The 21,913-nt window shown below is 39.8% G+C and overlaps 1 protein-coding gene across 3 annotated transcripts in view; it reads right to left on the reverse strand.

The window, feature by feature from the left end:
- The window catches only part of RSPRY1 (ring finger and SPRY domain containing 1), a 58,955-nt gene that overhangs the window by 7,821 nt on the left and 29,221 nt on the right, over positions 1-21,913 (reverse strand). For all 3 annotated transcript variants that reach the window (XM_060185504.1, XM_060185502.1, XM_060185503.1), the window contains 8 exons: positions 21,092-21,150; positions 18,866-18,932; positions 18,339-18,470; positions 16,338-16,453; positions 14,573-14,716; positions 9,180-9,291; positions 4,665-4,767; positions 3,006-3,158 (listed from right to left, as the gene is read on the reverse strand). In XM_060185504.1, coding sequence (XP_060041487.1) covers positions 3,006-3,158; positions 4,665-4,767; positions 9,180-9,291; positions 14,573-14,716; positions 16,338-16,453; positions 18,339-18,470; positions 18,866-18,932; positions 21,092-21,150 — 886 coding nt within the window. The remainder of the gene's footprint in view (positions 1-3,005; positions 3,159-4,664; positions 4,768-9,179; positions 9,292-14,572; positions 14,717-16,337; positions 16,454-18,338; positions 18,471-18,865; positions 18,933-21,091; positions 21,151-21,913) is intronic.

Genomic DNA, 21,913 nt, shown 5'->3' on the forward strand with positions numbered 1-21,913 from the left:
TTCAGAAACTCTGTCAGGCACCAGGATAGCCTCAGATTCTTTAACTTGAATGTAAGTGGCTCTTCTGATCTTGGGATATTGTTGAGGAGTGGTCTGTCTTAACAGCAATGCAACTATCACTATGGTGACATTTTCTAGTTCACTGGACACTACCAAGTTCCTCCCAAGCCTTGTGACACCCAGTCCAAAAATGAAGCACAGCTCAGAGGCTGTTTACAGATTTGCATTCTAAGCAAAAACAGAAGCTAAGGTTATTGCATTTTAGTACAGATAATATTAAGGGATAATGGCCCAACATTGGAACATTAAAAGCCAATGTGGTCTCCTTACAACTGGGACTCTCACTGATACAATTCTTCTGGCTTTTCTCATAAGTCTAAGAAGCTGCTCTGTTGAAAAATTATAAACTCTGGCTCATAGCATGACTCAAGCTTCAACTTGAAGTAATTACCAGGAAGCAGCTGGAGTCTTGCCAAGCTTAAGGAGTAAGGAAGAAAAAACAGGCATTTGAGCAACAGGGCAACTAATGTAATCATTATTTTTGGCAAATAAGGGTTATGAAATTTTGTCCAAAATGACATTGTCCCGACATCCTTGCTATAGAGCTAAAAAAAAATTAACAAGAAGAGTTTCAACAAACTTCAACCTGTTCTAAGATGAACTTAATTTTATAATATTTAGTATTCTTACATTAATATTCAATAGAAGTTTGTTTTTTTGTGCTTGAGTGAATGTGTTGTCTGATTTTTAAAGCAATGTTATTTAATTCATAAAAAAAATATTTGTGATGGGCCTAGACCTTGAATATATCCCTCTTTCCATTGTTACTGGTCATTTCTATCAGGAACAACAAAATAGACTCCTTTGTGGGCCCCCATAGGACCTTGCCCTCAACTTGGAGCAACAATGGTAGAGAATGTTCCATCCTCTGAAGGGAGGCTGGACAATATACTCTATGCTACACCTGAGGAAGGTCTATACTGGGGCAGCATGGAATATTCCTACTCATGACCACAGAATGTGAGCCCAGATCTAGAGGGATGTAGAGGTCACAAAAGCTCCTAAGCTAATTATGGGTCCTAGATCACATCAAATCGATGGGGTTTACAGTAATATTTATACCCCTTTCCCATATTAGGGAGCTATTCTCTTCTCTGATCCAGCTTTCTGGTCCTTTTCCCAAGCATAACATCATCTCCCCAGACAATAACTAGAATCCACCTGCATATCAGATTTCAGGTGCAGGCAAAACAAACAAACAAACAAACAAACACCACTAGTACAGCTATAGGTCCTTTGAAATATAACCAAAATATGCCAATTAGCTGTCTACAAAATGGAGGACTCCCCAACACTTCATCTGCACTATTCCAGCCTTTTGGTCCATGATTGGTCAACAATTTGTTTGGCTTTGTATATTAACTCTTTTTCAGCCACCAGGTTCCAGATGCTAGCAGGATGTGACCAGACTTCCCTGCATAGACAACCACACCAGTGTGACTTGGAGCTCTGCTTCCCCACATCCCTTCCCCACTAGGGAAAGAAAGACAGACTGGGAGTACAGAGCCCATGTTCAGCGGGAAGCAATTACAGAAGCCAGACCTTCCACATTCTGTATCCCACAATGATCTTGGGTCCATAATCCCAGAGGGTTAAAGAGTAGGAAAGCTATCAGTGGAGGGGATGGGATACGGAGTTCTGGTGGTTGGAACTGTGCGAAGCTGTACCTCTCTTATCCTATGGTTTTGTCAATGTTTCCTTTTTATAAATAAAAAAATTTAAAAAATATTTGAAGTATTATGCTCTTTCTGGGTTCTGTAACATTTTAAATAGCAATTAAACTACCTTAAAGATGGTCAAACTCCCATGTGAAATCACCTGGACTTAAGTGTTTGAGGGAGCACATAGATCTTAATTGTTAAAATTAATTTTATAATAATTGACTTGCTTATATCTCCTCTGGGATATCTCTCTCTCTCTCTCTCATGCCACTGCCAGAGCAATGACAGCACTGCTCCAGGCTGACTTTTCAGAGAGACACACAAAGATTAGGATGAGCAAGAAAAAGACATCATAGCATCAAAGCTTCTCCTAGTGAAGTGGGGGCCAGTCTTAAACTTGGGTCATGTGCATGGCAAAGCATTTTTCTTGTCAACCCATCTGCTTTAAGTAACTAATATTTCTTAGAAAGTCATTATTTTTTTAATATTTATTTTTCCCTTTTGTTACCCCTTTTTAAATTGTTGTTGTAGTTATTTTTGTTGTTATTGCTATTGTCATTGTTGGATAGGACAGAGAGAAATGTAAAGAAGAGAGGAAGACAGAGAGGGGGAAAGAAAGACACCTGCAGACCTGTTTCACTACGACTCCCCTGCAGGTGGGGAGCTGGGGGCTCAAACCGGGATCCTTATGCCAGTCCTTGAGCTTCGTGCCACGTACGCTTAATCCACTGCGCTACTGCCCCACTCCCATGAAAGTCATTATTTTAATAGAAAAAATAAAGGTGGAGGAGATAGCATAGTGATTATGTAAAAGACTTTCCAAGATTCCAGGTTCAATCTCCTGCATTACCATAAAGCAGAACTAAGCAGTGCTCTGAAAAAAAATTTTTTCCTTAGAAATTGTGTTGATTTCTGGGGGGTTGGGTGGTGGCACACCTGATTAAGTATACATAGTACTATGCACAAGGACCCACAGGAGGAACCGGTTCTGAGCCCCTGCTCCCCACCCTGCAGTGGGGGAAGACAGTCTGCAGGTATTTATCTTTCTGTCTTTCTCTCTCTCTGTCTCCTCCTCCTCTCTTAATTTCTCTTTCTCCTATCAGATAAAATAGAAAAATAGAAGGGGGGAAAAAGAAGGGAAAAAAGAAAAATAGCCACCAGGAGCAGTGGACTTCTAGTGCCAGCACTGAGCCCTACGTTATAACCCTGGAGGCAAAAAAAAAAGTGTTGATTTCTCATAATATGCATATGAAACAATAGAAACAACTTAAGCAGTCTCCTTACCTTGGCAAAATGATTTTCTCTTCAGCAGTTAGGAAGGCATAGTCATTGAAAGTGCTAAATTTCATAGCTGGTGGATATTTGAATGGTTTTGCTCCAAAATTGAACTCACATTGTTGATATGACATAAAGCTAGCTGCAGCAAAAAATCCAGATCTATTAAAAAAAGAGATAGAGAGAAACAATAAAATAAAGTTCATCCAACTTCACAATAGAAAACAAAGAAGCATCTAGCTGGTGGGTCAGCTGGAAACTAATCTCAGCTGGGAAAACTGAGTATCTTTCTCTCCAAATGCACTTCCACTCTAGGCTTCTTCACCGTAGGGCTTTCAACATAGTGCCACAAGAGGACAATCATAAATTCTGCTACAGCCTTGTAAGCCCAAGGTTTTGGATCATGTAATATACATACATATATATATTTTAACCAGAGCACTGCTCAGCTCTTGTTTATGGTGTGTGTGGGACTGAACCTGGAAACTCAGAACCTCAGGCATGAGAGTGTCTCTCTTTTTTAAAAGATTTTATTTATTAATGAGAAAAATAAGAGGAGAGAGAAAGAACCAGACATCACTTTGTTATATGTGGTGCTGGGGATTGAACTAAAGACCTCATGCTTGAGAGTCTAATGCTTTATCCACTGTGCCACCTCCTGGATCACCAGGAGAGTCTCTTTGCATAACTATTATGTTATCTACCCCTACCCAATGTACATTTTGCTGCTACTTTCTATTGTTCAGAGCAAGTCACAAGGTCAGTGACAGAGGGACAAATTCTCCTGATGGCAAGTGTGTAGATTTTACCTTCAGGGAGGCAGGGGTATAGAAAGATGCGATTTACTGGAGACCATTATATAATGATCTATTACTGTCACAAGTATTTCATGCAAGAAAGGCAAAGAGAAAACGAAAGTGAGACTTCTTCAGGGAATACAATTTGGGAAAGTCTAATATGAATTTCTAAAGTCCCTTTGTGAAGTTATATTTTATGAATGTCTATGCAAAATATTGTTTATATTAAATAAAAAAACAAAAGTTCGTACTCAGAATAGTTTTCAGAAAGTTAGACCAAGCCATACTCAGATGGAAAGGAAGAGTGACATATTCTGCTTATTAGAACTGTGAAACAATTATGTCAAATTTTGGGGCAGTTTTAGGTAAAGTCCCAATTACCTGAAATAAAATGACTTCTTTTTCTCTCCAGAGTTATCACTGGGGCTCGGTGCCTTCACTATGAATCTACTGCTCCTGGAGGCTATTTTTCCCATTTTGTTGCCTTTGTTGTTGTGCTTATTGTAGTTGTTATTGTTGTACTTATTATTGTTGTTGTTATTGCTGTTGTTGTTGGACAGTACAGAGAGAAATCGAGAGAGGAGGGGAAAACAGAGAGGAGGAGAGAAAGATAGACCACCTGTGGACTTGCTTCACCGCTTGCGAAGTGACCCCCTGCAGGTGGGGGCTCAAACCAGGATCTTTTTGCTGGCCTTCGTGCTTTACACTACCTGCACTTAACACGATGCGCTACTGCCCAGATCCCAAAATAAAATGACTTTTTGTCACAACTGACCATATAGACAAAGCCCCCCCAAAAAAAAACCCCAAGGAGAAGAGTACATCCTATGCATCTACTCAATTTTCTTTTTAAATGAGAAGAGCTACTTACACCGTAGATGAGAATACTTGTTTCTCAGGAGGCAGCTGGTTGCCATTTAAAAAGAATATCATTTGTTTTTCATTTAAGTCCAACAGAAATCCTACTGTGTCTCCTAGAGGATAAAGTAAAGCACTGTTAGGCTAAGGGAGTATACCGCCAGGATTTGCTGAGTGTCTCCAGGGTTTTAATGTCACAGTAGTGCACCTGTGGCCTTATAGTCAATATAGCCAGGCTTCCTACTTCTTCTGCAACTGATATGACTCCTACATGACAATATTTTAATAGATCATTAGGAAATTTTTGCCAGTTAATCTATGACAAGTAGTTAGTTGCAAGTTACCAATTTCAAAGATGTTAAACCATGGGGGCAAAAGTCTATCTTGAAAACAGTGAAACATGAGTAAATCAAAATCATGTACTTCTTTGCATCTCTGGTGATGCTTGGAATCCCTTGATATAACAACTGTCCCAGATTATGCTTTATTTTAAATACATGCATTTTCACTCATCAATTTTTCAATTTTAAAAATTAAGACAAACATGAAATCTCACAGGAGAAACAGATAGTACGGGGGGGGGGAAATTTGACAATCTCTCTCTCATATATATATATAAAATCAAAAGTCTTCAAATTTTGTATCTTCCTTGCTCTAGAAATTTAACTTCTAAAGATTTATCTAGAGACAGGGAGACAGGTGTTAGGTAGCGCAGCGGGTTAAGTGCACGTGGCACTAAGTGCAAGGACCAGCATAAGGAACCTGGTTCAACCCCCCCCCCCAACCCCCCGCTTCCCACCTGCAGGGGAGTCGCTTCACAGGCAGTGAAGCAGGTCTGCAGGTGTCTAACTTTCTCTCCCTCTCTCTGTCTTCCCCTCCTCTCTCCATTTCTCTCTGTCCTAACAATGATGACATCAATAACAACAATAATAACTACAACAATAAAAAAAAGGGCAAAAAAGGGGAAAATAAATATTAAAAAAAAATTTATCTAGAGACAAGTCAGAATGGGTTATAACATTTTATATAGTAATTTTATTATAATAATAACTGTTTTTGGAAGCTGGAATCTAGGATGTGTAATTTCACTGATCCAAACTATTGCTTTTCTTTGCTTTTTAACTAAGAAATACAAAGAAAGACAGTAAGAGAGGAGAGACACTACAGTAGGGGTGCTCTGGTGTCATAGCATCTCCCACATTGGTAGTGGTGGTGAAGCCTCAGTCACATGTATGGCTAGACAGGGAGGAGCCTTACCAGTGAGTTCTCTCTCTGACTTTATATAATATTTTAATGTATTTATTAAAGATTTTTCTTTCTTTTAAAAAATTTTATTCTGTTTACCAGAGCACTGCTCAGCTCTGGCTTATGGTGGTGTGAGGGATTGAACCGGGGACTTTGGATCATCAGGCAAAGAATCTCTTTGATAGCCACTATGTTATCTACCCCAACCTTTAAAGATTTTTTTTTTTGAATATTTATTCCCTTTTGTTGCCCTTTTTTTTATTGTTATAGTTGTAGTTGTTGTTGTCATTGTTGGATAGGACAGAGAGAAATGGAGAGAGGAGGGAAAGACAAAGAGGGGGAGAGAAAGATAGACACCTGCAGACCTGCTTCACTGCCTGTGAAGCGACACCCCTGCAGGTGGGGAGCGGGGGCTCGAACCTTAGCCAGTCCTTGTTGCTTTGCACCACATGCGCTTAACCTGCTGTGCTACCACCTGACCCCCAAGATTTATTTCTTATGAGAGAAAGAGTGCACTATTGTGGTACAAGCACTGCCAGGGATCAAACCAGGAGCCTCAGGCATGTAAGTCTGGAGCTCTAACAGCTTTATTTCCCCTTCTGCTATGTAACATTTTTTTTTAAATATATATTTTTTAATATTTATTCCCTTTTGTTGCCCTTGTTGTTTTATTGTTGTAGTTATTATCGTTGTTGGATAGGACAGAGAGAAATGGAGAGAGGAGGGGAAGAGAAAGATAGACACCTGCAGACCTGCTTCACCACCTGTGAAGCGACTCCCCTGCAGGTGGGGAGCCGGGGTTCGAACTGGGATCCTTATGCCGGTCCTTGTGCTTTGCGCCACCTGCGCTTAACCCGCTGCGCTACAGCCTGACTCTCGCTATGTAACATTTTTAAATGACAAAAATACACTTGCCTGAAAAGCTGTCCAAGGCAGATTAAGTGTAACAACAGAAAAAAATATATGCTTATTTTTTCTTTATTATTTGATAGAGACAGAGACACCTGCAGCTCCACTTCACGCTTTGTGAAGCTTTCCCTCTGCAGGTGTGTACCAGGGGTTTGAACCTGGGTCCTGTGCACTGCAATGTGAGCACTTAACCAGGTGCACCATTGCCTGGCCCCTCTATGCTAAATTTTCAGTACTGAAGAATCTCCAGTGGCCAGGGAAATAGCTCAACAGGCATAGCACTGAACATGCATACCTGAGCCTCCCAGCTTAATCCACAGTACCACATACACCAGAATGGTTCTCTGGCTTTTCTCTCTCACATGAAAGTCTGCATCATATAAAATTAATATTAACACAGCTTAAGAAAAAGTCTCTGGGACCATAAAGTTCACCAGGTGGGGCACCTGCATGACCACATGCTCAGACCTCCCAGTACCCAATGGGAGATGCTATCGCAACAGAAGAATCTGCAGTGCTACGGTGTCTTTCGTTCCTTCTGCCTTACCCAATCTCTCTCTAAATGGCAAAGTGGCTTGGAGGACTGAAATTCTCCATGAGTGGGGCCCTGATTGTACACAACAGCAGCAAACCTCTGGATGGAGATTTTAGTTTCATTTTTTCTTATGTTCTAAAGTTTTATAATAAACATACTACCTCAGTAATCTTTGACAGTAATTTAAAGCATACAAGACTTTGTAGATCCCTAACTTCATCCTCTATTAAATAAACAAGTACACACACACTTTTTTTCCCCCCCACCAGGGTTATTGCTGGGATTTGGTGCCTGCAGGATAAATCCACTGCTCCTGGCAGTCTTTTTTTTTTTTTTCCCTTTTTTCTAATTTTTATTAGATAGGACAGAGAGAAACTGACAGAGGAGGGGTAGAGAAAGACATTTGCAGATTTGCTTCACCTCTTGTGAACTGTTACCCCTGTAGAATGGGAGTGGGGGCTCAAACCCAGGTTTTTGTACTTGGTAGTAAGTGTGTTTAACCAGGTGTGCCACTGCTCAGCCTGTGTGTGTGTGTGTGTGCGTAATGGCAAGACATTAAAATGAGGGCATATGGGGCCAGGTGTTGGCGCACCTGGTTAACTACACACATCACAGTGCACAAGGACCCAGGTTCAAGCCCCTGGTCCCCACCTGCAGGGGGAAAGCTTCACAAGCAGTGAAGCAGGCTACAGGTGTCTCTCTCCCTCTCTATTCCCCTCCCTTTTCAATTTGTCTCTATCTAATAATAAATAAATAAATAAAACATTTATAAAAAGAAAAGGTTATCTTTAATTAAAAAAAAATGAGGGGGGTCGGGCTGTAGTGCAGCAGGTTAAGTGCACATAGCGCGAAACTTGAGGACTGGTGTAAGGATCCTGGTTTGAGCCCCCGGGTCCCCACTTGTGTGTGGGGCGTCACTTCACAAGTGGTCTAGCAAGTCTGCAGGTGTTTTTCTCTCCCCCTCTGTCTTCCCGTTCTCTCTCTGTCCTATCCAACAACGACAGCAATGACAATAACAATAATAACCAGAATAATGATAAAAACAAGGGCAACAAAAAGGAAAATAAATAAATATTTTTTAAAAAATGAGGGCAAATATTTTGGCTTTTCAGGTTTTCACCTTTCCCACACAATTTAGCTAAGTGGAGCTGTCCTCTCACAATTCCTGCTCTCAGTATGCTGAAGATCCAGTTTACATTTATGATCTATGTGCTTACAGAAATACTTGGAGGAGTTAGGCTCCATCCCTTGGTGAACTCAGGTGTTGGGAATAAACTCTTTCCCGAGGTTCCATGCCCTCATCCTTAGAATGATATGGAGGGGAGGGGACTAGGAGGCCCTTGAGAAACTATCCTCTCACACAGTGGCGCTGTGTATTTAGTTGCATGCAAAAAGACTCATTAGGCATAAATCCTTCAGTTTAAATATTTAACAAATCAACTATGAGGTAATAACTGTTTTAATTTTTCATTAGTTAGAATATTTTCTACTGTCAGAAAATATTCTCATTTCACTAGCATTTTAATTTCAGTATTTCCATAGCTACTTTGAGTAAAAACACATGATTTTCAAATTAGAATTCATACTAATCTTAAGATTATAACTTTCCCACTCAGTTCAAATTTTATAGTTTGGAATGTTTTTGCTAATGGGCTCCACTAGAGGAGAGTTGATCAGAGGAATGTCATTCATATCCATGGCAGGGGATATAAAAGCTAATATCCCTTTTTACATTTACCTTTCATACATTAAAACATTTAAAGGCCTAACAAAATAGAAGCCTACCATAAACAGATGTCTTAACCTAATCATTAGTTCATGACAGAGCAGGGTGAATACCTTCTTTCCAGCATGGGTGTAGATGAGGCTTACTTCTAGCATTATACCAAATCAGTTGCCGGCAGCCATCATAGGCACAGGAGTACTCGTCGTCTCCAATGCCATAGCCTTCCTGAAGAGACAGAGTGAAGAGATTAGCAAGGCCTGTTGTTCGAGCCCCTGGCTCCCCACCTGCAGGGGAGTCACTTCACAGGCGTTGAAGTAACTCTATCTTTCCCTCTCTCTGTCTTCCCCTCTTCTCTACTCTTCTCTCTGTCCTATCCAACAACAAATGACATCAATAACAACAACAATAACTACAACAATAAAAAAAAAAAACAAGGGCAACAAAAGGGAAAATAAATAAATATAAACAAATTAAAAAAGAAATTTCTAAGCAAAATAAGAGAAAGGATAGAGTGGACAGTCAACTCAATTTAAGTATCATACAGGTCCTTGGACACTTCTTTTATTACTGACGTTTTAAAAAACAGATTTTATTTATTAATGAGAAAGACAGGAAGAGACAAAGAAAGAACCAGACATCACTCTGGTACATGTGCTGCAGGGATTGAACCCGGGAACTCATGCTTCCAATGCTTTATCCACTGTGCTATCTCCCGGACCACTTATTACTGACTTTTAATTATCTTACAATTATTTCTTATTCTATTGTTAAAAAGTGATGAGATCTTGGGGCTGAGTGGTGGCACACCTGGTTGAGTGCACACTATAATGTGCAAGGATCTGGGTTCAAGCCCCCAGTCCTTACCTGCAAGAGGAATGCTTTGCAAGTGGTGAAGCAGTGTTGCAGGTATCTCTCTCTCTCCTTCTCTATCACCCCCTTCTCTCTAGATTTGACTGTTTCTATCCAATAAATAAAATAAAGATAATAAAAAAATTTAAAAGATGGGATCTTAAGACAGATTTCTAAGTAGTTATGGAAAAACAGCAAAAATCAGATGGCTGCTATTTTTAAGGATCAATGCTGAAAGATTCTAGTGGAGAAAGGGATTAAAAATGTGTATTAAATCCAAGATCTCTGGTTCTGGTGACTGTTTATTCTGTGGGATAAATCATGTAACGAAGTGAGAGACTGGAAATAAGGTTCTAACATACTCTTTGGAAACCTAAACTACTATATATTGAATTCTTGGACTACAATGCATTGAATTTTGATGATTATCCACAAACATTAAGGTTTCTGAATTAGTTCTGAATGTACTATTCAACAGCTAAATGAACTTACATCTAGCTGCCTATAAGCAGAGTAAGAAATCCACTCACCTACTGAAAAGAGCACTTTGCTATCAGTCTCAAAGTTGGAACTTAAGTAAAAATTCTTATTTGGGGTTGGGCAATGGTGTACTGGGTTAAGTGCTTATAGTGTTTAGTGCAAGAACTCAAGAATCCCAGTTCAAGCCCCCGGGTCCCCACCTGCAGGGGAGTTGCTTCCCAAATGGTGAACCAGGTCTGCAGGTGTCTTTCTTTCTCTCTCCAACTCTATCTTCCCTTCCTCTCTTGATTTCTCTCTGTCCTATCCACTAAAACAGAAAAAATGGCTACTAGTAGCAGTGGATGGATTCGGTAGTCCTGGAGGAAAAAAAAAATATAGATGTTGATTCCTAGGCAAAAAGCAACTAATTTCTTTATCTCTTCACTGTCTAGAGTCATAGGAAATCCGTGACAACATTTGAATGGAATTCCTAGAAAAGTACTAGCCAGTGAGAATGAGTTTAGAACAGACTTGGCCATATACTGCCATCTATGGCTGCATGAATTACCCAAGTGGGCGGCATTATGGAACAAAGGGTTAGCACTAATCATTTTAATCAAAAATCAGTTTCACACTAAGAAATATGTGCCTCTAGTAGGGCACCAAAGGAAAAACCCTGGGGTGAAGGTGAGGGTGAATACTCGGCTTCCTTTGTGGGCCCCCCACAGGACCTTGCCCTCAACTTGGATCAACAACGGTAGAGAATGTTCCATCCTCCGAACGGAGGCTGAACAACATACTCTATGTTATACCTAAGGAAGATGGGTCAACATTGGAGCAGCTTGGCATGTTCCTACTCATGACCACAGAATGTGAGCTCAGATCTAAGGGATGCAGAGGTCACATAGGCTCCTAAGATGAATATGGGCCCCAGACCAAATCAAATAGATGGGGTTTACAGTCAACAATATTTTTTTAAAAGATTTTTGAAAATATTTATTTATTCCCTTTTGTTGCCCTTGTAGTTATTATTGTTGTTGTCATTGTTGTTGATGGATAGGACAGAGAGAAATGGAGAGAGGAGGAGAAGACAAAAAGAGGGAGAGAAAGACGGACACCTGCAGACCTGCTTCACCGCCTGTGAAGCGACTCCCCTGCAGGAGGGGAGCCAAGAGCTCGAACCGGGATCCTTACGCTGGTCCTTGCATTTTGTGCCACCTGCGCTTAACCCACTGCACTACTGCCCGACTCCCAAGGACCTACTTTTAAGTGCTCATGGCCCCGGGTTCAATCTCAGGCATCATATGTAAAATCAACAGAGACAAAACAAGTGCGTGCTCTGGGAGGTGGCACAGCGGATAAAGCATTGGACTCTAAAGCAGGAGGTCCTGAGTTCTGACAGCACTAGAATGTACCAGATTGGTTTCTGGTTCTTTCTCTCTTCTCCTTTCTCATTAATAAACAAAATATTAAAAAAAAAAAGACATAACAAGTAGAACTTGACCTATCTCTGAGCTTAGCACTTAAGTTTATCCTTTCAAAACTGAAGCTCCAGCAGTTAAGATTTGAAATATGAGGCACTAGAGCTAGACTTCAAAACTTTAGGAACTAGGTATATCCTAGGAATTACTTACTTTGTAAAAAAAATAGTTTAGCTGTATAGACAAAGAGATGTAGCACTATCACACCAATGTCTATTCGAATCAAAGTTGCAAGAATGACAACCATGTTAAAATCAGACCAGTTTCTTTTTTTTTTTTTAATATTTTATTTATTACTAGATAGAGAGAAATTGAGAGGGGGGGAGATACCAAGGGGGAGAAACAGATACTTGGAGCCTTGCTGCACCACTCGTGTAGCTTTCCCCCTGCAGGTGGGGACCAGGGTCTTGAACCTAGGTCCTAGCACACTTTAACGTGTGTGTGTGTAACCAGTTGTGCCATCCCCTGATCTCTCTTTGTCAGTTTCTAATAGGAACAATCCAAGCAACAATTGGATCAGCAATAAAACTAATAAGTCTATTGGGGCCAGGTGGTGGCACACCTGTTTAAGTGCACACACTACAATGTGCAAGGACCCAGGTTCAAGCCCCTGGTCCCCATCTGCAGGGGGAGAGCAGCTTCACAAGTGGGGGAGCAGGTCTACAGATGTCTTTCTGTCTCTCTCCCTTGCTATGTCCCCCACCACTCTCTATTTCTGGCATCTCTATCCAATAAATAAAGATAATGAAAAAAATTAAAAATAAAAAACTAAGTCTATCAAACAAATTAGAGGGTAGGAAAATATTTTAAATTTCTAAACTTCAGGATTCAAAGTTTTCTGCAACTATAATGGGCTGGAAATTATAGTTTTACCCATCAGGTAAAATGATCCATACTTACAGTCAATTAAAATATATCTGCCATATTCAGTCTTTGACAAATTATATTTAGACTTCTAGAAAGAAGAGGTAGAGAGGGAGAGGAAAAGAGAGACAGCTGCAACACTGCTTCTTCAGTGCTCACAAGACATCCCCTCTACAGGTGGGAACTGGTGGCTTGAACATGGGTCTTTGTGCATGGCAATGTGTGCATGCTAGCAAGAGCCATCAGGTCACAGAGGAGGCCAGGAAGTTAGCACAGTAGTTATGTAACAGATTTTCATGCCTGAGGCTCTAGAATTCAAGTTCAATTGATAGTACTACCACAAACCAGAGCTGAGCAGTGTTCTGGTTTAAAAAACAAAATAGGGGCCTCTGGTGGTGCACTGGGTTGAGCATGTATGTTACAGTGTGCAAGGACCCAGGTTCAAGTCCCTGGTCCCCACCTGCAGGAGGAAAGCTTCACAAGTGGTGAAGCAGGTCTGCAGGTGTCTCTCTGTCTCTCTTCCCCTTTATGACCCCCTTCCCTCTTGATTTCTGGCTGTCTCTATCTAATAAATAAAGATAATAAAAAATTTCAAAATAGAACAAATAAAACTCAAAAGATATGGACTGGGAGGATAGCATAATGGCTATGCAAAAATATTTTCATGCCAGAGGCATCAAAGGTCCCAGGTTCAATCCTCAGCACCACCAAGAGCTGAGCAGAGTTATGGAGGGAAAGAAATATTGAAAATAAAGAAGCCTAAAGGTTATAAAGCAAAAATCAAGAAAAAAAAGTTAAGCCCACAATTAGTATTTTATGAAAAACGAGGCAGAGAGATAGCATAATGGTTATGCAAAAACAAACAAAAAGCAACTCCAGTGCTTACGATCTCAGGTTTGATCTCTAGCAGCACCATTAGCCAAAAAGAGCATTACTCTGGCAAAATATAAATAAACAAAAGTTTACAAAGGGGCAAAAATCCCTTTTAAACTTCTTTTTTTTTAAACAGTTTTTTTCAAAGTCTTTTTAAAAAAAACTTTATTAGAAATTTCCCTTTTGTTGCCCTTTTTGTTTATCATCATTGTTCTTATTATTGCTGTCGTTGTTGTTGGATAGGACAGAGAGAAATCGAGAGAGGAGGAAGACAGAGAGGGGGAGAGAAAAATAGACACCTGAAGACCTGATTCACCGCCTGTGAAGTGAACCCCCTGCAGGTGGGAACCCGGGGGCTCAAACTGGGATCCTGATGGTGGTCCGTGCACTTTCCACCATGTGCACTTAATTCTGGGTCACTGCCTAGCTCACCTTTTTAAACTTCTTAAGACATGAATATAAGGTAAAAATCATTAATGGGCTTAATAAAAAAAAAAAACCAAATCAGGGTCGGGTGGTGGTGGCGCAACTGGCTGAGTACATGTTACAGTGCTCAGTGACCTAGGTTCAAGCCATTAGTCCCCACCTGCAGGGGGAAAGCTTCATGAGTGGTGAAGCAGTGCTCAGGTGTCTCTCTCCCTCTCTATCACCACCTTCCCTCTTGATTTCCGGCTACGTTTATCTAATAAATAAATAAATAAATGGAATCAAAGTTATGACTGGGGCCAAAGATGAGTCTGCCAAGTCAAAGGACATACCCAACTTCTAAGTAGAAAATTAATGTGAACCTAGAAATCAAAGGGAAAAAAAAAGGGATTTCATTTTATTTCTGCAATGTCAGAGATTTGGTGCCCAAGAAATGACTACTATATAAATCTATTTGAATAATAAGCAATTTCTACTCATCAGAAATAAAACAGGAAACCAAGCAAATAAAATCTACTGCTATCATTATATGCCCATTTCTCCATGGTACTCACATGGTTGAGAAATTTGCTGTCTCTTGTGGCCCAGCCAATCTGCATGACGCCAGAGGTAACCACTGTTACTTCATAGTACCACACCCCTGCATCCACACAGAAGGTACAGCGTACACTTTCAAAAGAGGAGGCATCACAGCGAGCCTGACAAAACCAAAGCATGACAGCCCATTATCAACGTCTGACATCACCAAAGACAGTGGATGGCTTAGAAGGCTGGATGTCTTTTTCTTTTTATTGAAGCTTCTGGTGAACTGCTGTTTCCTCCTGTGTCTCCTCAGTGAGAGAGTGAAGCACACCCTGACGATTTTAGTTTTTTTTTTTTTTTTTTTTTTTTTTAGTATTTATTCCCTTTTGTTGCCCTTGTTTTATTCTTGGAGTTATTGATGTTGTTGTTGGATAGGACAGAGAGAAATGGAGAGAGGAGGGGAAGACAGAGAGGGCAGGAGAAAGACACTTGCCCTGCAAACCTGCTTCACCGCTTGTGAAGCAACTCCCCTGCAGGTGGGGAGCTGGGGGCTCAAACCGGGATTCTTATGCTGACGCTTGCACTTTGTGCCATCTGTGCTTAACCTGCTGCGCTACCGCCCGACTCCCAATTTTACAGTTTTAATTCTAAGAAGTTCTAACAGGAGAGGTGCTTAGTTTAAATGCCCTCAAAGATGTGGTCTGGGAGGGGGCGCAGTGATAGGGCTTTGGACTCTCAAGCATGAAGTCCCGAGTTCAATCCCTGGAAGCACATGTGCCAGAGTGATGTCTGGTTCTTTCTCTCTCCTCCTATCTTTCTCATAAATAAAATCTTTAAAAAAAATGTTCTCAAAGGTAACTGCAGTAAGAATTAGTGAAGACTACTGGCTTCCTTTTTTAAAGTATTCATTGGGCTTTGCTCATTCTCATAGTTGAATCCTTTACAATGCATATATATATATGCTTAACCCATACTTGTTATTGATAGAGAAGAATGCTGAAAGTATGAATGGGGTACGTAACAGAGCTGTCTGCAGTTATTCTTCAGGTAGTTCTTCAGTCTTCACATGTCTGGTGATTTACCTTACTTGCCTCAACACAAATTGATCTTTCATAAACTTTCACCATGAAATCAGTAATAATTTCAACATACATAGAAGAAGAAGGGGAGGCACTAATCCTAGTAGGCTGCACATGGATTATAAAAAGGAATAGAGCTAAAGAGATAGTATAATGGTTATGCAAAAAGACTTTCAAGCCTGAGGCACCAAAGGTCCCAGGCTCAAACCCAGCACCACCATATGCCAGAGTTGAGTAGTACTTTGGTAGCCAGAGTTGAGTAGTACTTTGATAGCCAGAGTTGAGTAGTACTCTGGTAAAAACAAGAACAAAACCAACAAACAAAAACAAGGAAGAGCCTCTTTTGGGAATACTAGTTTTAACCGTTAGTTGAATAAAACAGAAAAGACTAAAAACAGATATGTTTAAATCAAATAGTCAATAATTACCATAGTGCTTACTACTGGCATAGCACCAAGTGGGTTATAAAGGAGTAAACGTCCTCTACACCCTTTTTACCTCTAACCATTCTTGGAATATATAATAAACTTGCAGCTATGCTAAAATAAATTGCAGTTCTTGAGAATCAGGGTATGAAAATGAAAAAGAATCACCCACTACCCCTACCACCCCGTCAACCAACCAACCAACCAACCAACCAACCAACCAACCAACCAACCAACCAACCAACCAACTCCCAGCTCCAACCTCCTGCATGGTTCATCTATGGAAGCTTTACCTCCAAGCCATGAGGTGAGATCTTCAGGTATTCGCTGACATCATTGCTATTCAGCATGGCCCTGATGCTATTCAAGTTCACTTTCTCATAGGTAAGTTGCCTACCTTCCTTTAAAACTGCAAAAGAGAAAGTGAGAATGTTTCTAAGACCGCCTAGCATAGGGAAACAGCTACCTGTCATTTTAGTTAAGAAGCAGAGGTACTCTTGGTGGGGGAAACCTAAAACTTTGCTTTGCTGGTATACAACTATATAAAGATTAATCAGACAAACACTAGAAAAAGAAGGACTGCTAGGTTTATACTTCTATTCTCTGTAATATTTTAAATTCACCAAATTCCAGATATTCTTTCAGAATTCTTCTTAAAGTGACACTACATAGGTCCTGCACTAAGCAATTCCCCACAATATTAGGACAGAAGCCATGAATTCACACAGGCTCCTAAGCAGAATATGGGTCTCAGATAAAATTTATGGGGTTTACAGTCAACAATATTATACACCTTTCCCATATTTGGGAGCTACTCTCTTCCCTGATCCATCTTTCTAGCCCTTTTTTCAGCCATAACATCATCTCCCCAGAAAATAACTTGGGTCCAGCTGCATATCAGATGTCAGGCTCAGGAAAAAAAAAAAAAAAAAAAACTAGTATAGTCATGGGCCTTTTGGAATATAACTAAAATAGACCTACTAACTATCTACAAAATGGAGAACCCCAAATCTTCATCTGTAATATTACAGCCTTTAAGTTCATGATTATCAACAATTTAGCTTCATGTGTTAACTCTTCTTTCAGCCACCAGGTTCCAGATGCTAACATGATGCCAACCGGAGTTCCCTGGGCAGTCAATGCACCAGTGTGTCCTGGAGCCTCACTTCCCTAGAGCCCTGGCCCACTAGGGAAAGAGAGAGACAGGCTGGGAGTATGGATCCACCTGTCAACGCCCATGTTCAGCGGGGAAGCAATTACAGAAACCAGACCTTCCACCTTCTGCATCCCACAATAACCCTGGGTCCATACTCCCAGAGGGATAAAGAATAGGAGAACTATCAGGGGAGAGGATATGGAGTAATGGTGGTGGGAACTGTTTGGTTGTATCCCTCTTATCCTACGGTTTTTGTCAGTGTTCCCTTTTTATAAATTAAAAAAAAAAAAGTCATGAATTACATGTTTATATGTGCTTTTAGCATAGTGCTAACTGTAAAGGTGATATGGAAATGGTATAATTTTAATTTTTAATTTTTTTTGCCTCCAGGGTCACTGCTGGGGATCCACTGCTCCTGGAGACCTTTTCCCCACTTTGTTGCCCTTGTTTTTTATTGTTGTTGCTATTGGACAGGACAGAGAGAAATCAAGAGAGGAGGGGGAAGACAGAGAGGGGGAGATAAAGATGGACACCTACAGACCTGCTTTACCGCTTGTGAAGCCACCCCCCTGCAAGTGGGGAGCAGGAGGGCTTGAACTTGGATCCCTATGTCAGTCCGCCAGTCCTTGCACTTTGCGCCATGTGTGTTGAACCTGCTGCGCTACTGTCCAGTCCCCATATAATTTCAATTTTAGCAGTCCTTGAGGTTAAAAAAAAAGTCAAGGGCCAACCTTCATAGTGAATGTAAGACTTAAGACTTGAATAGCTAAGTTGGGATAAGGAGAGGAATAAAGACAGAACTCCCAAAGGAGTGAGTACAAACGTAGGAATGATTGAGACTTGTTTGTAGGATAGAGTTACATTTGTATTAGGTAGAGTTTATTTGATGGTACAATGTGATTTTGACCTTGATGCTGCAGGAAAAAGAGCATAGTACAAGATCTTTGAACAGAAGGGTGCTAGAATTAAGAAGCATTCAATAAAATTTTTGATAGTAAGGTCCTTAGAATACTTTTCTGGGAGACTATTTCTAATCTATCAGAGGATTCTATAAGGAAAAACTTATACTTATCATTAAAAAATTATCCTATCAAAGAAATGGGAACAGGCATTTTAATAGAAGACTACTTCCACTTACAGAGATTGTCTAAGCTCCACTGAGCACAGAACCCAACTTGACGTTTCAGATAATCAGGATCATCAGCCCAGGACTCCAATGTGACAAGTCTATCACTAATACTGGATTCAGAGATAGTCAATTTATTTTCACCTGTATGGAAAGACATAAACTTCGAATTAACACTATAAGAATAAGATGACTTGTTGGACAGATTACTGGTGATAAAAAGTGAGGATAGACAGAGTATTTGGAGACTAGAATAATGATGTAGCCCAGAACTCTATTTTCTAGAAAGTAGCAATCTCATCTCTAAATGTTTAGTTATAAAAAGTGGGTAGCTATGGTCACCAAGTTTTGATTCTTAGGTGAGAAAATCTTTGCCTTTGTCTATTAAATCTAGCCTTGAAGTGTCTACATAGACAAAAAACAGAATGTATGCATGCTTTGATGGGGTTCAAAGTGTAAGCTTATCTGGTAATTAAGAAAAATTAGATTTTTAACAACTGACAGAGAAGATCATTAGTGCAAGAAGTCACTATACCTACTTGTCTGTGCAAACTTTTCCAGTGCGATAAGTGCAAAAAGCATGACTGTGGGGTGGGACTGTAACTTCTGAAAGACAATAACAGATAAAAAACAAAAAACAAAAAAACAAAAACAAAAAAATCATTCCCCTGCAGAGACAGTAAGTTATCAATTTTCTCTTCCTGCCCAATATGTGCTAGTTTTTTTTTTTTGAGAAAGATTTTACTTAACCAAGTCTTTAATTACCCATTTGCTAATAGTTAGAAATAAAGAATCAAGATAAAGTCTCTAAATTATATTGCTGTTTTATTTTACTTGGTATCACTATATTAGGACTGTGTTAAATAAAATAATGTTGCTTCTTAAATTCATCTAAGCAAATCAAACAGAAACTTAGAATTGTAGCTAAAAAAAAGACTCCATATCAAAATCTTAAAAGGAACCGCAAATCATTACCAAGTTTTGAAATTATAAAATGACAGCTTAGTCTTCACTCTTTCAGAATTATTCTTTAAGTGGAACTATCCAGGTTGTGCACTCAGTACTACAAAGGTTCTGTTTTCAGAAATGAATTCCACAAATGCTAATGATAGGTGGAACATAAAGGTTTCTGTCAGATTTGTTCACATTTACAGAAAAGTCTGTCTGCTACATATCTCCTCTTCTCATAGTCATTCCTTCCTACAGCTATGTTAGAATCCTGCAAATGAATTTAAGAATATTCAGTGGTTCCTGTTCACTTCCCTGGTGTCCAACTAGGGTCTGCAAAGCCTATAGGACCACCATTATTCCATGCTGCAAAAAGCATGTTTAGTATCTTTCTTCTTGCTATAGCCACTCAATCTTTCTGCCAGGCTTTTCAGAACCTTATCCCCCCTTCTCCCTTGGTGACTTAATCTATGTCTTACTATCTCTAAGACTGCCTTTTTGATTAGATAGTTTTCTGTGATAGGCCTGATACATGACTATTTCTCTTTCTGGACTTGTCAGTGATGAGCCTTTAGCCAAGAAACCCATTTTTCCCATCCTGTGTGCACAACCAGGTGTTAACCACCCTATGAAGGGATCCAGCTGAGGTCCCTCCTTCCTCAGAAGCCTGATTTTCATGATTCTCCCAGGATTTACAATACCTCCTACATCCCAAATATCTTCTCAGAACTCTTATAGCATTTACTCTGCAAAAAGTAATTTGCTTTTCATCACATCCTATCATACAATGGAGGTCAATTATGTGGTCTGCATAGTTTTATTCTTGACTAACCTGTAAACTTCTTATTTTTAAAGGAAGTATTTTTGGGGTTTGGGAGATAGTAGAATGAATATGTAAAGAGGCTTTCATGTCTGCGGTTCCAAGGTCCCAGGTTCCACCCCCAGTACCACCATAAGCCAGAGCTGAGCAGTGAAGAAAAAAAGAGAAAAAGAAAGATATATTTATTATGAGAGTATGAAAGAAACAGAGACCAGAGTGCTGCTCAGTTCTGGCATAAGGTAGCGCTAGGAATTGAATCCATAGCTTCTGATAACTCATGTATGCAAGTTCTGAGCTCCAATGGGCCAAGCTATCTCCCTGGTACCGATAAACTCCTTAAACCAAAGGACTGTTAAACTACTTCTGTATCACCATAATACCTACATTGTATCAAATGTTTTAAACACGTATCATATATACATATATATTTAAATGAGGTCTTTTAGATCAGAGTTTTGAAAAAGATCCTTATTCACTAGATCTGCAAAAAATAATATTTAAACATACAGACCAGTCAGGACTGAAGCTCAGCAGTGTGAAAGATCTAAAGGTACTGCCTCAGCAAACCACAGGCAATACTCAAGTATTCAATAACAACACTTTAAGAGAAGTAGAAGTGAGGGCAGGGAAAGAATTATACACTGGAAATTTGACCCACTGGTCTTCCTGGCTTACAATACTAAGCAATTTTGCTTTCACTTTGGAGGTTCCTACTACTATTTTGCAGACTAGGGGCATATACCCAAAAGTCAATTATAGCAGCCATCTTTTGACTAATTTTAAAACCATACCAACTCAGCTGCTTTTTTCTTATATAAATTCTTAGTCTACCTTTTTGTTTTCTTTAAATGCAGGAGGGAATAGATAAATACTCAGGAAGTACCTGCAAGTAAAATTACATTTGATTCCAAGCTCTGTGCCAGTGGTTAAGCTGGCAGTTTTAGAAAAATGCATAATTCTAGATGACTAAGAATGACCAGTTTGATGCTTTACTTACCAGACACTGTAACAAATATTCCAGTATTCCTGGGCTAAGCAAACCTATACTTGCAGGACCTAGATAAACACAATAAATACTGGATAAAATAAAAATGCTACATTATTTTAAATTAAAACACAAAGTATTCTAACAGACATGACCTTTGGTTGGTTAAGCCCCTAGGTTTGAGGTAATGATAGTATAATTCTCTTTCCCAGTTAAGCAATTATGGGCACAAAGTGAAACTGCTGGGAGAGAACATGGCAAAACTGGAACCAGTATCCATTTGCTATGATATCAAATTCATTCTTTCTTTTTTTTTTTTTTTTGCCTCCAGGGTTATCGCTGGGGCTCGGTGCCTGCCCTACACATTTACTGCTCCTGGAGGCCATTTTTTTCCATTTTTGTTGCCCTGGTTGTTGTTATTTTTGTTATTGATGCTATTGCTGTTGTTGTTGTTGGATAGGACAGATAGAAATCAAAAGAGGAGGGGAAGACAGACACCTGCTTGTCCAGTTATGAGGCGATTCCACTGCAGGTGGGGGGCCAGGGCTCGAACTACCATCCTTATACCAGTCCATGCACTTCACACCATATGCGCTTAACCTGCTGTACTAGGAGGTGGTAACCCGGCCCCCTAATTCATTATTTCTTACAATGCACATGACAACTAGTTACAGTACCCGCCTGCATTTTGATATTAACTTTCCAAAAATGGTAATGTTCATAAGCATGTTAAATGCCTGCTTCTCAGGAACTGATCTATTTTGAAGCTATTTTTCTTAAACTTCACCTACCTAGCATATCTCCATTATCTAGTTCAACTTTATAGAGTGTGGT

Source organism: Erinaceus europaeus, chromosome 2, assembly GCF_950295315.1.
Source record: "Erinaceus europaeus chromosome 2, mEriEur2.1, whole genome shotgun sequence".
NCBI lineage: Eukaryota > Metazoa > Chordata > Mammalia > Eulipotyphla > Erinaceidae > Erinaceus > Erinaceus europaeus.